We start from the raw sequence: 18467 nt of genomic DNA, 5'->3' as shown, positions 1-18467 counted from the left end.
TTTGATATTTTAAAATGTATTTAGCAGTGATGAAGCTTTATAATTAATTGAGCGCCTTAATTATTCCCTCCTTCTAATGTCGAATCAAATACTGATTACGATTGCTCAGTATCTATTTGCAAGGCTCTGGAGCTTTTCGATGCTAAACTTTATAAAATATCTAACACAGGTTAATTATAATTTAGTAGTGTGAATAGTATATTAAATATATTAATGTGATTTGGGTATGTGTTTACAGATAATGAGCGAATTTTATATTCTGTGCAAAATCAGCTTCATTATATGAGCTCAATTAAAAACAAACAAACAAACAAACAAAACGAAACTTCACTCTTGAAGTTAATGTGCAAGACAAATAAAAAGACAACATTGAATGGGAAATAAACACTAAACACATTAAAGAATCCTACAATTCATACCAACTAGCCAACATAACTGAAAGTAGAACTGAGACAGTTTTCAGAGCCCTGTTGCAGTGAGTTCACAGGGCACAGTGTGGTTTGCTGGAGGTGGATGGGTTTTTTTTGGGGGGGGGGGGGGGTGTAGGTGTCGGGTAGAGAGAGGGGAGGGCCCGCGAGCTGCTGCTGCTGCGACGTCACTCAGAGCTGACTGACTGACTGAGCTCGAGGAGGCTTCAGGCTCAATCTGCGGCCAGCAGCAGCAGCAGCGGCAGTGCTGGTGTAGAGGAGGAGAGCAACATTTTACCCACTTCTTTTATTCCCTCCTGTGGTTTCTACACTGGGAGAACAAAAGACAGAGAACTGCATGATTTCAGGCGCCTGCTCTCCTTCATCTCGACTGCACGCCGGGCTAGCTTGATGCTCGGTTCAGCCTGCTAGCAGCCTTTGTGGCAGGGCTGTCCATGCATCCGTGGAGCCCCTAAAGAAACCCCGGGCTGGGAGAAGCCTCGGCTTTTTTTTTGCCTTGACAGTCTGCGAAAAATATTCTCCGAGTGGGCACACAGCAGCATCCTTGTCAGCTTCATTGCGCAGCCAGAAAGCGGATTTCCAGAGAGGAGCATCATCGCCTGGGCTCGGTTGGTTACACGTCGTCGCCTGTCTGCAACCTCCAGCTTGACAGGACCAAGAGGCGATTGATGACTAATTTTCTTTCAAGATAGGCTACAATGTTGCGCACCACGGCCAACATGTTGGCAACAGGATTGCTTTTCTTGGGATTGTTGCACAGTTTGGAAGTAATCGCTCCGGGGAGGGCTATTGATGGTAAGCAGAGCTGATTCACTTGAGTCTTGTATAAAATGCTTAGAATAACTGTGCTATATAAGTGTGTACATGCTGATCAATATAAGCTGGACTTATTGTGTGTTGTGTGTCTGCATGCAAAGAGAGTAGACTGTTCCCTGAAGGAATGACTGCTCGTTTGAGTGAAGCGACGTGGAGGGGATGAAAGGAGGCGAGACAATTAAAGCGCTCTTTTGTTTCTGTCTCTCTGCCACATGTGAATATTGCAATGTCACAGCAGTGATCGCGCGTTTCCACCAGCCCTCCGCTGTACACAGGCGCTTTCACACGTTCACACTGACAGACAGAGATGAAACTGTAGCAAAGGCCCCGGTACACTGATCGATACATTACATTAGTTTTCATTGCTTCAGTGACAGAGAGGAAAATCCATGCTTGGTGTCATGTCTTTAGAAACGTCGGCTTCATTAGTGGAACTATAGTGTGATGATAGGCTACTGAGTGGTGTGCTGATGGGATGACAGCAGTCCTGTTATTGCTCAATCTAACATAACTGTAATATTTTTATTACCCACATGAGGAACTAAAGAGTCTGTTGTTTTTTTTAGAGTTGTTCCAATACCGATACCAGTATCAGTATCGGCCCTGTACACTTAAAAATTCGGTACCAGGTATTGGCGGGTTCAGCAGTCAATGCACTTTTCTGATACCATAATTTGTTACCCCCCCCCCAAAAAAAACAAAACCCCCCTACAGTTTTTATGTCATGACAACAAACAACAACAGTGCTATGCTAGCTGAGATGCTAGCTGAGAGTTTAACATATGTCAAACCTATCCCAATATCGACCAACAGTGTTTTTCCAATAATAATATTTATTATGTTAATCATGCTGTTATCGCAGGGATACTCGGTATCAGCTGATACTCAAGTATCGGAATCATATCGGCATTGGTATCGGAAAGTAAACAAATGATATCTGTAGTTATTATAGCTTGTTGGATAGTGTTGAGTAAAGGGCTGAGTAAAACTTTATCACAACAACAGATCCATCTTTGTTTACAATAATAGCCATTATTGTTAGTTTCCTGTATCTGTAAGCTCAAATATGTAGTGCAGCCATCAACAGGCATGTGTAGCACTGCGTCATTGTTGTGTATCACCGCTCAGTACAGGCCATAAGACCTGCTGAATGCCAACAGTCATATTGTGGTCTGCAGAGAGATAGAGAACAGTTCAGAACAGCTCCCCCCTACGACCTTGTGAACACACACTTTCACAGACTGGAACAACTTCTGGAAACTATTAAGCCCCACAGCCCGACTCACGCGCTCCTCTGTTTGGTAAGAAAGGAAAAGGGCGTTATCGCAGAGGACTTATTGCACACAGATTTGTTAAATTATTTGCAGGTGAAAAAGAGAAGTAACTTTGTTTTTGCAAAGATTTATAATGCCTTCCACTCATCCTGGGAATGTCTGGCCAAGGAGTATTTTTAGATGACTTTTACTGTTAAGAAAAGGTTTGCAAAAAGGAGCACTGTAGCTGCTGTAAAGCTAGTTGGGTCTCTCAATTTGACATTTCATTACATTCAGTAAGTCTCTAACACGCATGACTGATTTAAACCACTGAGCTGCATTTTGTGAGATTCATCGTCAGGCTATAAACGCGTCTCCCTCTGCCTTTGAAGTCATCTCATCGACTTGGCAATCCAGTGTTGTGAGGTTCTTAGGGAGCAGAATCCACATAAATTACCACCTTGGAGATAGACTTGGATAGCCTGCAATCACCTGCAGTTTCTCCCTCCTCCTCCTCCGTCTACAGCTACAGCAGAGAAATCCAGCCTTTAGACGCAGTTTCTGCCTCAGCTCACAGTTATTGTTTTAGTGAAATTTTCCTCTCTGTCAGTATTAATGCCTCATTTGATGAGTCAGCCTTGTGCAGTGTACCAGAGATTGTCAAACCTTTGCTTTACTGGAAATGCAACTGGGATGTAGAAACTGATGTTCTTGACTGAGCCTCTCAAGGAAACATGTAAATGTGTTGACTCATTTATAAACAAGTTAGACTGAATATCAGATTAACCCAATTACTTGTTTTTTCCCTGAATGCCTGTAATCATAACACCCATATTTCAAACCCTTATCAACATTGTTGTGTAGGAACCCAGACTGCATGTTACCCCCATCCAAGCTCCGCTAAATTGCTTTTTTAACCTCTTTGATTGCCTCTTTAATTTTTAGAGCCCCTTTGAACCACATCTGTTACCAGTTCTTCAGACTAGCCTGGAACTCTTCTTTTTCCATTTTCTAAACCTCTAAAGATCTTCTCTCACTGTCTCAGTACTGTAGCCAGAGTGAAGTCCCCGGGCCACCAACAAACCCTGACGTTAATTGGGTCTAAACTGCTCTTTGTTTCCCAGAGGGGACCTCCACGAACTGTCTCAAATTGTTCAGAAGTCGCCGCTAATTGGGGGGACCAGTGGAAAAAGTCCTTAATGAAAGAATTCACATCGTCTCACTCCATGAAAGTACTGTAATGTCATTATTAAAAAAAAGAGATCACTCGCTGTTAGAAATGGTGGTTAAACCTTCCAAATATCATAGAAATTAATGAACTGATGTCGATTTAAACCTTTAAAGTCTTACCCAACTGAAAAACGTGAGTCCTGAATTTTCCATTAACCTCCCATAAATGTGAAACTTCTTCATTTAAAACTCATCCAAACACTTTCCTCTTAATTAACCCACCATCCAGTTCTTCCCCTCTCCTGGCACTTTCCCCCTGTGGACGTCTCTGCTGTAACATTTGGTGGAGGTCTTCCAACTGGCCCGGCATTTGGCTGTTGTTGGCGTGATTCTGCCATCACAATGACATCCACATGGCCAAAAGGTTACCACTTAACTGTTTACTGACATGGCAGGGGGATATGGGAAAAGGAGTACATTTGTCAGGCCCTTTTTGCCGTTGACCTTATGTCACACGAGCAGTATTTAAGTGCGTGTTGAAATGTAAATAGCAGAGGAAGAGTATATTTAACACAGCTGTGAATATGTGGTTTTAAATCAGTGTATTACTAGAAGAATGTTGGTCGCTGCCTAAATAGCTTCTCTGACACACTGAAAAGCAGCCACGACTGCATAACTGAGCAGATATAAAATCCAGTACTTTGGTCAGCAGCTTTCAGTGGAGAAAAACAACTCGGAGGCGAAGGAAAGTTCAGTCGCATTAGTACACTGATGTTTATGTGGCAGTAGTAATGACATTTCCAATGACACATGACTTAGCATAAGACAATACATCTGCCAATAAAAGTGCGTCACGCCTTTAAGGAGTAATTATGAAAAGAACACAGGTGTCTTCTTGCAGAGAGTAAGACAAGAAGATTGATACCACACTCATATCTGTGGGTAATATATAGCATGCTAGCAGTCTGTTAGCATAGCTTAGCAGTCTGTTAGCATAGCTTAGCATTAAGTCTAGAAAAGCTATCAAACATCAATCCTCAGCACCTCTAAGGCAACGCCTGCCAAGAAATAGTCCCACCAATTACCCATCAAAAAAATCACTTTTGTGTTTTTACACTTTGTTCTGTTGTACACATAAAACAAATGGTTAAAACATTGAATTATTATGCCTAAGTGCTGCCAGTGGGCAGGCTTTCAAACAGAGCCAGGCTTGCTGTTTCCCCAGCAGTTACCCTAAGTTACTCTAACAGCTTTCTGGCTCCAGCTTCATATTGTTCGGACAGATATGAGAGTAGTATTGATCTTTTCACCTGAAGTTTGAACAAGAGTGGATTAAGGGTGTTTCAAAAAAAATGTTGGACCGTTTTTTTTTTACTGGCAGTCGTGCGATACTTCTTACTCCCTCAAATCATCTCAAACACTGCTGAAGTCTTCAAAAGCTTTCATTACTAATGTGCTTTGTGGCGAGGTTTGTCAGTTCAGCCCTGTGACCCACTTTACAGTCTTGACCCACTGATCGAGATACACTATCTAGATGAAGCTATTTAAGGATTGGAGATAGAAGACGGTCTCAGGAGGCCCCCTGCAAGAATATGACCAGAAGCTCGTTAATGGATATCATGAACACGCACGTGTGTATTCACAATTCATTAACCAGCGACTTTTGACTCAACGCTATCAATGCATGAAGGTAAGAGAAAATAAATCACTGGTGAAAGCAGGCTCGGAGAAATGCTTCGGCCTCTCTCACACAAGTAATGGAGGTGGTTTGCCGGGACATTCAGTCTGTCTCATTCAGTAGTTATCATCTCACCTGGGACAAAATGACAGAGAGCCATCCTGCATGATGACCGAAGGTTTAACATTACCTTTTTCAAACCAAGGGCACCCCTTCTTTCTACGTTGTGCTGCCGTCAAAGCCAGAGATTGAACGCAACTCCCTGTGGTGGTAGGTTGATCCCTGCAGGAACAACTATTCTTTATTCAGAGTTAAATTCAGAGTTGGTACAGTGTGCTGCGGAAACACCAACATTATAACATACACCAACATTTGAGATTCATTCCAGATATAGACCAGCATTTTTTGCAGCTTTGGGGGAATCAGAGACCAGTTGTAGGCACTACACTTATTATTATTATTACGCTTATTAGTTTGCGTATTGTTGCCTTTTTTTGAAGAATACTTTTTGTGCTTTTTGACTTATTGATAGGACGGTGGATGGAGTCGGAAACAAGGGAAGAGGGAGTGGGGTTGACTTGCAGCAAAGGGCCGAGGGTCTGAGTCCGCTGCATCAAGGGCTGCGCCTCGATACATGGGGTGCACACCTTAATCGCCGGGCTACAAGTGCGCCCTGTCTTATCGCCTTTCAAGTTGATGTTGCAAACTTGTTGGCAAAGAGTTGCCTTTTTAGCTGCAGTTGTGGAAAAAATGTGGGTTTATTTTGAGTTTCATACCGTGGGTTTATAGAGCACTCTGAAAAAGTACCACTCAGTGAGAGTGAGAGTAGCGAGTGAGCCTACACAGTAAAGTTGTACGGCATAAAAAACCCCAATGAGCTTAAATAAACTTAAGCACCAGGGATATCCCGTGGTGAGTTATAATACATTTCTGCATTACTGAAAGTGACTCCTTTCATATACAAGTTGTCATGTGATCCACTGGAAGGCTGCTAATATCAACATGTTTAAATACGGAGATCATAAGTCCAAAATAGTGAATGATTTTAAGTCCAAAAGCAAAGAAAACCATTTTATTCTTGTTATCAATTTAAACACTTTCCTTCTAAACTCCCCCACAGGAAGTAACAGACATTACACTCTGTGGTGTTACAGCAGCAGTCACTATTATTGGACCGGGAACCATCTGTTAAAGAGATCGTTCTTCCTTAATAATCCACAAAGTAAGAGTGTGTGTAAGATACAGAAGGTTGTACGTGGCATATGAGACTTACTGAAGATGCCGCTGCTATCACCAATCCCAATGATAGAGAAGGTGTTGTATTATGACACTTATTCAGCCCACATTTGACCCTTTGTAATGACCCAGTAGTCATGATGAAAACCTGGCAATGCCACATTCACAAAAGGTTTAAGTAGGCAACTCATTTGTGTGGTTTTGTCGCCTTGAAGCAGTTGTGACAAGTGCTGTGTTGTTTTTAGAGCCGACATCAGCTCTTAAGCGTTGTCTTTTCACTCTTTATTTTATACCTAAAGTGATTCTAATCTATATTTAAGTACCAGGAACCCGAGTTCACCCTTTAACGCTGAGGCCAGGCAGTGTCAGGATCAGGTTGGAGGATTTGTGTCGACCTCTTAAGTACAACAGCAAAAATGGGTTAAAGTTGTGTCTCTGTGTCAGTGTGAAAGGGCTGTTTGTGTTGATGACTCGCACGTCGAGCTGTGACCATGACTTGTAGCTCTTGCAAAATGCACAATGGAGGCTGTATCGCTTATTGTTGCTGCCTGAAATTGAACCTATCCACGAATTTATTCAATGTACTGTTCCAAGAGTCGTATTAGTTTTCTTTTGTGAGCATCGTTGAGTTTCAAGTTCAGCGAAAGAATCATTTTTTTGTCTCTAAAATGTTTTCAATCTCAGTTCTTCCACCAGATAAAATAGAGCCTATTTTCAGCACAAGCCCACACAAGAAAATACATTCATTCAAATCATTTAAGCCTCTTCAACTGGGTTTTTCCTCTGACATCCATTCTTTGCCAGGACAAAAGTGTTACAGAGCTGACTTACACCAATTCAACCTTCATTATAAGAGTCCCCCATCCTGTCCCGTCCTGCTAAACCTTCACCATTGGGAACTTCATGCTACACTGACACACATGCTCAGTCACATCAGCACCGAGGTCACCATTCATGCAACCGTGATTTAGATTTATTCTCAAACGTCTAATCCTAAACACAAAGTACCCAACCATAACCTTAACATAAGCCTAATTGTAACTATAATCCCCCGAGCAGGCATTCAGCCTTCACTCTGTGGCAGAAATCTCCTCACATGGCCTGTCGTGGACCCACAATCATTATTTCTGACCTCCGCCTGACCAAAAGCAACGTGGATGTATCACAGCCAATAAATCTCTATGAATGTTGTACACCATTTTCAGGCAATTGATTTTCACATTTACTGAGAAGGATATCCCACACTCACGGCATGTGTGTGGGCAGTATGGGCTCTCAGATTATGTGCATTGTGTGCTTCTGCAACGGGCATCCCTTGGCTCTACTATTATAAGTGTTCACACGTTCAGTAATATTTTGCATACATCTTTCTTTGTAGTTTTGAGATGATGAAGCACTTTGAATGCTAGGTGAGAAGACGACCACCACTCTAATATCTGTCCATTGAATATAAGGCTATAAACACAAGCTGGTTAGCTTAGCTTAGCACAAAGACGGGAAGCAATGACAAACGGTAAGCCCAGGTCACTTGAACCAGAATGTCCAGCACATACCCCTCATAAAACAGCAGCTTGTGATTTCATGGTTAGACATATGTGCATAAAATATAAGGCTACAGCCACTAGCGGGTTAGCTTAGCTTAGCACAAAAACTGGAATTTGATGGTAACAAAATCTACACTACCAGCATCAAATTCTTAAATTAGCATGTTTTGTCTGGTTTGTTTAAACAAAACCAAAGTATTCTCTACCTGTCAATAAAAGCTACCTTACTTTTGACCACATTTAACACTACATTAGGGTTATGGGCTGGACTTTTTGTTGGCTGGGAGCAGTGACTTTGTTTGGCAAGAGTGCATAGTCAAAATGTTCAACACACAACCCTCATGAAACAGTGAACTGTTGTTTTAAATGTGCAGTGTCAAGCTAGGCTAAGCTAAACCTAGCTAATCTTAGCGAAGCAAAGCAGCTGCTCGATGGACAGGCATAAGATTGGTATCAATCTTCTCCTCCTACACTATGCCAAAAACTATTTGGGTGTATTTTTCAAAATGTCTTTCAAAACCTCTGCACTGAAAGTGTTAAAAGTTTATACTGTTAGGTCGGCTCATTTCAAAAGCAGCGCTCCATAAAATTTGTCAGGAAGTTTCAGTCTCAAAGTTTGTAAAATATTTGTAACTGGACTGATCAAGACTGTGTTAGTTCATCACAATCATCACAAATCATGTCATGGAGCGCTAACTTGCTACCATGTGCAGTCAGTGGTGCTCCAACACATGAACACTGAACACGAGAGAAAGTTCTAGAGAGTGTGGTCTCGCCCCATGGAGCTCATGCGTCACAGTGAGACTTGAAACTTGCACGGGTCTTATGAAAAGGCACTAAAGAATTTCATATAATCTTCTTTAATATGTTTCCCTCGGCAACATGCTAAGTAGGCTTAATTGTCACTTTTCTCCCTGTGCAGCTCCGAACAGTGTGTGCTTTGGCGTTAGTGTGGCACAGGGATTTGTCTAAACTGACTAACCTGATAATGGCGGATCGCACCTTGTGGTTTTTCTTGCTTCGTCCCCACTCCGCTGCCAAATTTGATTTAATCCTTATGTGGAAGTGAAGGAGGTCGCAGCCTCCTCCCTCTGAGCCCTGAACACTGACTCTAGTACAAATAGCAGTCATGGCTGATTACCACCCCGGGGTTGAGACATGGTGAAATCTCAGCCAGACTTCCAAATAGCTCTTAATTAAGTTCACATTTGATTACTCTGCTCCGCTCAAAGGGTCCTGCCTCTCAGTACCACAAAGGCTTGAGGACCTTGTGCTCAGATCTGACCTGTAAAATATAAACAGTCGCAGGCAGGACTGTGCTATCCTGCTTGCTGGAGCTCCATTTTACGTGCGCCAGACATGAGCACATTCCTGATGTTAATTCTCCTCAGCTCTAAGTGCATGCATAACACACATTTATGTAGACTTACAAACTCAAAGACTGTCTTAAAAACACACATAATATCTTTTAAAACATGATTAAATCAAACATTAAACCAGAGGGTGAGTATGTTTGACTACACGCGAACAGAAACATAACTTTTACATCATGATCTCGGGGTCCTCTATCCTCTGACCCGGCCTCCAAAGCTCCTTCAAACTCCACTGGTTTACTTAAGAGGCGCAGCTGGAGCCTCGTCCTCTTCTCTATTTTGTAACATGACAAATCGGAAAACTGTTTTTCCCTCCCTCCTCCTTCTCCTCACTCTCTTCCATTACTAAATCCTCGAGCGTTCTTGCCTGGGCTGTGGAGGAGGATGAGGAGGTGGCAGGCCGCAGTCAAATAACCCAATATAGACTCTTCTTCGGCCCTTAGCAGAACCCCCTCAGTTCACCCCAGAGGTCAGCAAAATAGACTCCTTCCCCCGATAACTCTCTTCCTGTATGTCTTCCCTCTTGGATTTATTGTCGTTTTTTGCTGTTTCATTCTTAAGCCAGACTTGTGTCGTCCATGTCGGAAAAGAAAGGTCATCAGGCCATCACATAAAGAAGGCTCCAGTGCTGGTTAAAACAAACTATGAAAACATGCCTAACATGATATTTCCTGCGGACTGGTCTCACTTGTTTATCATTCATTTCCTGAAGCATTTCTGCTGTTTAATTCAGCCGCATTGTGTCACAATCTTCAGCTCTGTGTCCATGTTAAAATGGCTGCGAGATACAGTGCATCTCAAGGTTTGGCCAAGTGGGCGTCAATGCCGAAAACGGATTACCCACAATTCAGCTTGTTTATCCTTTTCTCTCATATAAACCTCCCTTTCCTAAATATTTGAAAAGATAATGCATCTTTATCACGTCTTACAGTGAGGAGCGTTTGGGACCGCAGGAAAATCCTGTCCCCTTGAGAAACTGTTGGAGTGTTTCATTAGTCCGAGTACACGCTATCATCTGTAGACTAAACTACTTGTTTTTTTCCCAGCAGACACTGCAACAGTCTCTCTAACCAGCACACCCACCTGGTGCTTTTGTGCGGCCTGCCAGCTTTATTATTCTCCACAGTTTTGGATGAATCAGTCGAAGTTACGAAGCTCCTGAAGCTAGAAAGGATCATCTCCTCTGATCTGTGTGGATGCAGCCTCGGGAAGTTTTTTCTGACAGTGTGTAGTGAAGGAAAGCAGCAGTCGTCATATGAAATACATACTCCTGACTGCAATGTATGTTTTCACCTCTGTTCCACTACGACGCTGACGTGTGTGACAGTTCAGGGAAACCCCAGACGTGTTATTTTACAGAGACGGGTAGATTCCACGATTAAGACATGAGACTTTGGGTAACAGATAGACACTCAAGATAACTATTTGTACTATAAAAACTGCAAAAGAGTATTGCACAATCAAGCAGCATGGCTCTACGGAGGACAATGTCAGTCTGTCTGTCTGTCCACCACTTTGGTCCACACTGAATTATCTGGACAAATCTTGGGTGGAAAACCTTGAATTTATGAACCAACGTTTGTGGTTCCCAGAGGATTCATCCTTCAGACTTTGACTTTTATGTAGGCTCACTACCTGTTTGACTTTTTGAGCTTCTGCTAAAACAACTTTTGGATGTATTGGAATGAAATTTGGTGCAAATGTTCATGGTTTCCAGAGGAAGAGCCCTAATCATTTTAGTGATCCCTTGACCTTTCCTCTTGGGCTACCAGTTACCTACAATACCTACAAATTGAATGACATTACCACCCTCCACTGTACTTTTGGTTTTATTGTTAAGTAGCAAATGTTAGAATGTTAACACACTGAATTCAGATCTCTGTGAAGGTTCTCAGTCATCCAGGTCATGATAATTCTAAGCTTAATCCAAAAGGGCAGCTGGAAAGGCTTCGTCAGTTCAGGAGAGTAAAAGCCTTTTGGATGAGCCTTCAAGTATACCTTCAAGAACTTCAACCAAAGTCCATTTGCCCTTTTGGATTAAGCTCAGAACTAAATTACGATGGTGAACATACCTTCTTAGCCCCAGCATGATTTCATTGTCATTTGAAGCATGCTAGCTTACTTATAGTACCTCTCAGATCTTCTAGCATGGCTGTAGATTCTTGTTATACTGGAGTTGAAGGATGGTCAGGCTTAATTGATCCCTGAAATACAAAGTGTGGTCCACCTCGACTTTGCGGTCAGAGCTCTGGGTTAGCTACAGAACAGCAGCCAAGAAGCTGGATCAGATTCCCTTGCTCAAGGGGACTTAGTCAAGTTAAAGGAAGCTGCCTCCGTGCGATACCTTACACGGATTTGAAGGCTGGACTCCATTCTGCTATATCGCCCCTTTAGCACTAGAGTACTTGACAGTGCTTTAAGTCCACCTTAACCACTGTTGAGTGTTGTGTGATGAGGCGATGGTGTCTGCCGGAGCTTTGTAGTGCCCTGGTTGATCTCAGACGGCAGGAGTCCAGCTTATTTATAGCCCTGCTGTGGGTGTCGGAGGAAATGGGGCTGTGGCTGGGGGCGAGGCTTGTGTTTGCATTAGAAGAAGGACTCTTCCTCCAGACCAGACTGAGCTCATCCTGGAGGACTAGCAGACAGCGGCGGGGGCAGAGGGCAGTGCATTAGCGATTCGGCCAAAATGGCGACGACCCAAAGCATTTTCACGCAGCCACCGCTTTGGTAAACACACAGGCCGCTCATTGATACCATGTGTGACATTCCTCCATCACATCTCAGTGTCCCAGCCCGGCCTGGTCTGTTCTCAGATCTTCAGGCCTGAACCCAACTGTGAGAGCCCTGCCCCCGTTTGACTTGTACTTCACTCCACCCCTCTCCATTTGCTCTCATAGCTGCTGTTCATCTAGAGGGTTCTCTTACATCATCCTGTGTCACTCAGACTGTTTACAATAGTTTCATTTCATCTTTTTTCCATTCTGTTTAACTTCCTTTGCAAACAAAAGACATATGAAACCAGTTATCACAAACTCCTACGTGATGCTTCTTGTCAGTGTTTTTTAGTAAACAGCACTAGCAGTGTAACTATGCACCATTAGTATTTGGACAGCAAATACATGTGCATAAACAAACTCCAAAGCATCAGATGGCTGCAGTGCTGTAGAATGCACCAAACAGCTGACACAAGATAAACCGCTTCAGATGATGTCTGAGACGTGTTTCCTCCGTTCCCTTTGCTTTTTCTTGCATCTCTCGTTCATTCAGAGCCACAAAGACGTGAGGGAAATGCAAGTTAGGGAGATGTGAGTGCCATAATCGTAACTGAGATGCTAGGACGGTCTGTACTTTCCTCCCTGACCACCACGAAGGTTTTACTGCTGTGAATCTGAACATTTGAGTTTTTGTACAAGTGAAAGTAGACAATGGTCATAACATTTCAAATGGAAAAGAATGTGCAGAGAGTGATTTTCTTTCCCCTGCCTAGATTATATACTACAATATTCATATGAAACATATAGGCCTTTTGAAGTTATTTAACCACTGTATGCATTTAGCAGTCTAGTTGTAGTTTACATGACCTGAGACAGACTGCAATGGCGTTTCTGATCATGGCCTTTGTCTAACCTTTCTTTGCTTCTCATAACCATCACAGCTAGCTGTGCTGGCAGTTGCACATATATCTTATGGTTGCCTGCCTTCACCTTCAGCTGGCTAACCTCCTGACCTACTTCTTCCGCTCCCTGATACGTTTCTGTCAGCAGCATCTTGTGGTCGAGTCTGAGCCGGGTGTGCACTCCACCCACAGCCATTATAGGAAGCCGAGTCGCATCCTCATCGAGCTTTAGCATGTCAGCATCTAAATAAACAATAAACAATAGACAGGCGCACCACAACTAGCTGCCTGCTAAGTCTGGTGTTGACACCACTAAACAAACAAACAGATAAACATGCACACAAGCACGAAAGAAGAAGGAATGAGGAGCAAAGAGGAAATTCTTTAACACAAGCCTGGTTGCATTTTTATGAATAATTCAAATCCTTGGGACTTCTGAGAGAGAAAAAGGCGCCCCTCTCTCTTCACACACATCCACCAACCCACACACACACACAGATCACAGCAGTACATAGAGGAGGATAAGTGGGGAGTGTGTCAATGTGTGCGGCAATATGTCAAGTTGAATTCATGGTATTTAGGTTGAGCTCCATTCCCTTCACCGCTGGAGTTCGAGGCTAGGTTTGAATGTAAATACAGTCATCCTGTTTATCCTGCTTCATCCCGTCATCCAGCCCTTTTCTACCACATGCTTCCCCCTATTCGTCATGCTAAATGCTCAAATAATGTAGAAGCTACCTTAACATGACCATTTCAAATCAGTGCTTTCTATTCATACCTATGTAACAGACTTAAAAAAGTATCTGTTCAAGACATCACATTTTGTAAAATAACATTTAAATGTGCTGTAAGAAAGGACGCAGGCCAGTGAAGATAGGAATAAAGTGGAGAGCTTATAAAAATATATTTTCCCCCCAAGTTTGTTCCTAGTTCAGACGCAGAGTAGAGGCACAGACAGAAACCTGAGCTCAGATAATATGAACAGCACAAGTTCAATCACAGCCTGGTGATAAAAAAATATATATTTTCACTCACTGAACTCTCCATGAGTGAATTCCAATTATAGGTTAGGATTGCCTGTCGCTCTCTTTAAATGTCAGCTAGTTAAAACTTTAGTTTAAAAAGAATGAATAGTTTTGGAAGAGGAAATGTTTTATGAAAGCAGCAGCACATAAAGACAAATACTTCTTCAGATCTGTTTTGTATTCAGCTAGCGCTTTAGCAACATACTTAGGTTCATACATAGTGTACCCATGCTCTCTGTTGTTATACAACCACAATATGATGTGTGGCAACATGATTAAAAATCAGAAAGTATAATGTTTTTAATACTATCAACTAAACACTACTGTGACATGTCTAAATATATTATAAGATGTATTTCTTCCTCTTACCTGCATTAGAAGAAATGTGCCTTTAAAGCCGTGGCAGCTTAGCTTATTTGCTGTCTGACTAGTGGTTAGATGAAATGTTGCTAGCAACTTTGTCCATGCATTTTTGACAGACTTGTCATCAGAATCAGAATCGGGGTTTATTGCCAAGTAGGTTTACACATACAAGGAATTTGTTTTGGTGATTTTGGTGCTGAACAATTAACACAGAACTAGATAATAAGTATCATAGATGGTTTTGCAAAGGCTCTCAGCCAAAAGAGAACTACCATGAACTCTGGTATCAACAAAGTGTGCTCAGTAAATATTGTGGCTTAGCTGGCTATTTTAGTTTGTGAGTCTACAGTCTTTATTCTGGTGTTTTTTTTCAGAGTTGAAGGGTGTGGGAACCCTGTGGGGACCTAACATCTAAAAGGCTAATGTTAAGCTAACTGTTGACACTCTGTACATCTATCCCCCACCATAGTTGATGATGTTCGAATGCTAACTGCTTGCTAGCCATCAGGCTAAGTTTTGCCAACCTGTAGTCAATAACCTGCTTGGTTTTTGAAGGGTGTGTGTGTGTGTGAACCCTGTGAAAACTGTTGTCACTCCGTACATCTGTCACCTACCATGGTCGGCTATGTGCTAATGCTAACTATTAAACAGTTTATTTAATCTCTGCGGAATGAGAGGAACAGTAAAAAACACTGCATATTCTAACTTGTGAGTATTCACACATCGTCCAAGGTGGTTAGCCTTAGTGCTAACCACAGTGTCACACCAGAAAAATAGCATTAATGTGCTACTTTTGTTGTTAGCCTACTTTTGTAGCAGTGGGTTACCAATTGAAACAACAAACAGCAGAATACAAACAAAAGGTTTATTGTTCCTTTTAAGATAAGCTGTACACATTTTAGTGTATAGTATAAAGTATAAGTATTTTATTAAAATCTAACTGGCAGCCAAGCTAACGGCAACCTGGCCTAAATGACAATGCTGCATGTGTGTGTGTGTGTCCCATGCATTTATGTAACTCTGAGGCTTGGCAGTTTTTTGCACCTAAGATGATTATAGATGAAAAAATTACTTTGGTAATGACCCATAAAATAACATGTATTTTATTTACATTTTATTTAAAATTAACTTGTCCAACAACAATGATAACGTGTTTTTTTGCTTGACTTTTTTTTTCTCTTGTACAAATACTTTCTTAAGTTAAATGCTAAAATAGTACAAAGCAACACGGCATATACTCCTCAAACTGTTGTATCAAACTACCCACATCAAGAGCCTCTGCTGAAAACCTGAGGGTGACTCAGCTTTGTTGCCTGTGTGTGCGTGTGCGTGTGTTGTCGAAATCTTGTCGATCTTAGAGGACATGAATTAGTGTGGGTTTGAATATTCTCCCCCGTTTGGCTGTGGCTGAAGTGGGCAGCTTTTTCCTCTCTCTGGAAGTTTTTGATTGAAGGGGAAATGGAAGATAGGGGGGCAATTCAGTGAACAAGATGTTCTTTGATATCCTCCAGACGTGTTGCATCACTGGTGTGGGCCTGGGAACGCTGACCTGGATATTAAAGTGCACAAGGTTTATGTAAAGCCTTCCCCGTCTTGCATGAGTGTGTGTTGTGGTTTTCGTGTATCCATTCTCTTTCCCCTCTATCAAGTAACAGCTTTCCAGGGCCTAATTAGGGCCAGTGAGGGCCACTATTGACTCCGAACACAACAGAGCCTGCTTGCTAATGATACCTCTGCAATAAAAATCACTGACAAAAAAGGAGCTGTTTTCTTCTCAGAAATCTTTTAATTACATCACTTTTTTTCTTTGTCTCTTTTCAGCCCCAAAGACCTGCAGCCCAAAGCAGTTTGTGTGTAAAGACGGGGTGACGTGCATCTCTAAGGGCTGGCGCTGCGATCGAGAGAAGGACTGCCCGGACGGCTCTGATGAGGAGCCTGATGTTTGTGAGTCTATTTAAAATACTGAGTTTAGACAGTATACTGCATCCAGACTGCTGGTTACCCTCTTGTGTGCCCTGATTGTTATGATCCTGCTGCATGTGACCTTTACAGAAGTGAACTGTGGTTGATACTTAACAATTCATGGTAGATAATTGGAGCCTTCAGAACAAAAACCTGTGTATGCATTTAGATGTATTTTTCTAGAAATATATCATTTGAAATATCTCCACTGAAGTGGGGTTTGGAGACTTCTTTTTCACATCAGGAAGTAGAATGATTTGCCCGTTCAATAATGTGAATTTTGTGCAATATAAACCCTCGCTGCCTATTTCCTATGAGATGAAGGGAGTTCTTACGGCCGGTTTATACCAATGAATATAAAATGAAATGTGTGCTGAACCTTTGATTGTATTCATCAGAGAAAACACATAACATCTTCAGCCTTTCTGTGCAGAAAATGTTCTTTTAGCATTGTTTGAATTACATTGATTTATTGGACTTTCAACAGATGAAGTCTCCAACTGTAAAACCGTCTCAGAAATGGATCTATAAGCAGCGATGCTGGTTTTGAAAAGACATGTTTAGTAATATCAAGGGTATGCTAAATATGCTACTTTAACGCTTGATCCCTCCGAACACATCCTCAAAGCAGTCATGGGCTAACAGACTGCAACCTATTAGATTTATTTGGCTAGCCACAGCCAGGCTGAAGAAAACAAAAGGATGTTTTATCAGCTAGTGACAGAGGTCATTCTGCATTTACACAGTCCTGCCATGCCCCATTAGGGGATTTACAAAGTTTATCTTGTTTGATACGTTGGATTTCCTTCTGAATTTAAAGCCACGTGGATGATGCCATGAGAAAATCACGAACCGAAAGTAGTTCTAAAAAAAGACATCCGTCAGTCGCTTCAAAGTCTTCATTAGAGTTGAGATGCTTTGAGGCAGAAGCCCTGCGGCGGGAATGAAAGCAGCAGTGTCTTTCTGGTCAGCCTCTCAGACTAAAACGCCTGCAGTTTCCTAAGAGGACAGAGGGCTTTGGGTGGATGGGGGGGGACACTGTGTTTGTGTGTGTGTGTTCATGTTGCTTCACCGAGGTGGGGTTGGCCTAGGAGAGAGTGAGCGAAGCGACTGGGAGGGCAGGCCAGAGAGCTGGAGCGGCAGTCTAGACACAAAGTGACTGCAGGAGAGGAGGTCTGGAAGTCATTAGAGACTCGCCCAGGGCAATGGAGAAACCTGCTGTTTTTCACAACCTGCTCTTTCCCTCATCTCATCTGTGAACCAGCCTTCTTCTGTGTCTCTATCGGGGACAGAAACAGCAGTTACTCCATCCCCTTTCTCCTGCTACTCCCTCTAGCTTATGCAAAACTCTTTGACAAACAACAGTTACAGCATCAATGCTCTTAAGGGACGTTTCAAGAAGTGATGTCAGTCCTTGTTATGCTTCACTTTCTTAGAACTTAGTTGTTTATTCAAAGTAAAGTTTGGTAAGAATGTTAGCTAGGAACGTGGCAAGTTCAAGTACTACACAAAGGTCGGCATAAACAGTTTCTGGAGTTTATTCAATCTTACAAAGACATCAGTGAGCTACATTGTGCAACATGTTCTAGCGTTATGATGGACTCAGACAGATCTGCAAGCTAATGTTTAATTTCTCTAGCATTTGATCATATGATCTGACCCCCCCTCACATTGAGACAGATAATCATTCGACCACATTCAGGTCAGGCCAATAAAAAACGTTTATTTTATATGGGATGCGTTTATAGCTGTTGAGGCACTTTGGTAAACAACCAAGATGGCCGCCACCGGTGGAAAACTTTGGCTTTTTTTTTTGCGTATTAGACGGTTAACTACAGTCCAAAAACTGGACAACAGTTTATGTTAAGTACAAACAGTAAGTGTTGGCTACTTTATCATATCATGCCAAATGTTCGTGTGATATGCTGAACTAGAAGACCTATAAAGTGGATGTTTAAACTAGCTCCCTAGCCTAGCAGCCTATGCTATGTCACATGTTCTGT

General features: G+C 42.2%; 1 protein-coding gene across 2 annotated transcripts in view; it reads left to right on the top strand.

Moving 5' to 3' along the window:
• Nucleotides 1-884: 884 nt before the first annotated feature.
• Nucleotides 885-18467, top strand: part of LOC138605478 (low-density lipoprotein receptor-related protein 1-like) — a 96994-nt gene continuing 79411 nt past the window's right edge. For both annotated transcript variants that reach the window (XM_069677758.1, XM_069677757.1), the window contains exons 1-2: nt 885-1223; nt 16324-16446. In XM_069677758.1, the coding sequence (XP_069533859.1) occupies nt 1127-1223; nt 16324-16446 (220 nt within the window). In that variant the 5' untranslated portion in view covers nt 885-1126. The remainder of the gene's footprint in view (nt 1224-16323; nt 16447-18467) is intronic.

The sequence above is a fragment of the Semicossyphus pulcher genome, unplaced genomic scaffold, assembly GCF_022749685.1.
Source record: "Semicossyphus pulcher isolate SPU_LCO1_2020_fin unplaced genomic scaffold, fSemPul1.0.p SCAF_3, whole genome shotgun sequence".
Classification (NCBI taxonomy): domain Eukaryota; kingdom Metazoa; phylum Chordata; class Actinopteri; order Labriformes; family Labridae; genus Semicossyphus; species Semicossyphus pulcher.
Note: the sequence above shows the minus strand (reverse complement) of the source record. Positions and strands in the feature narration are given on the sequence as shown.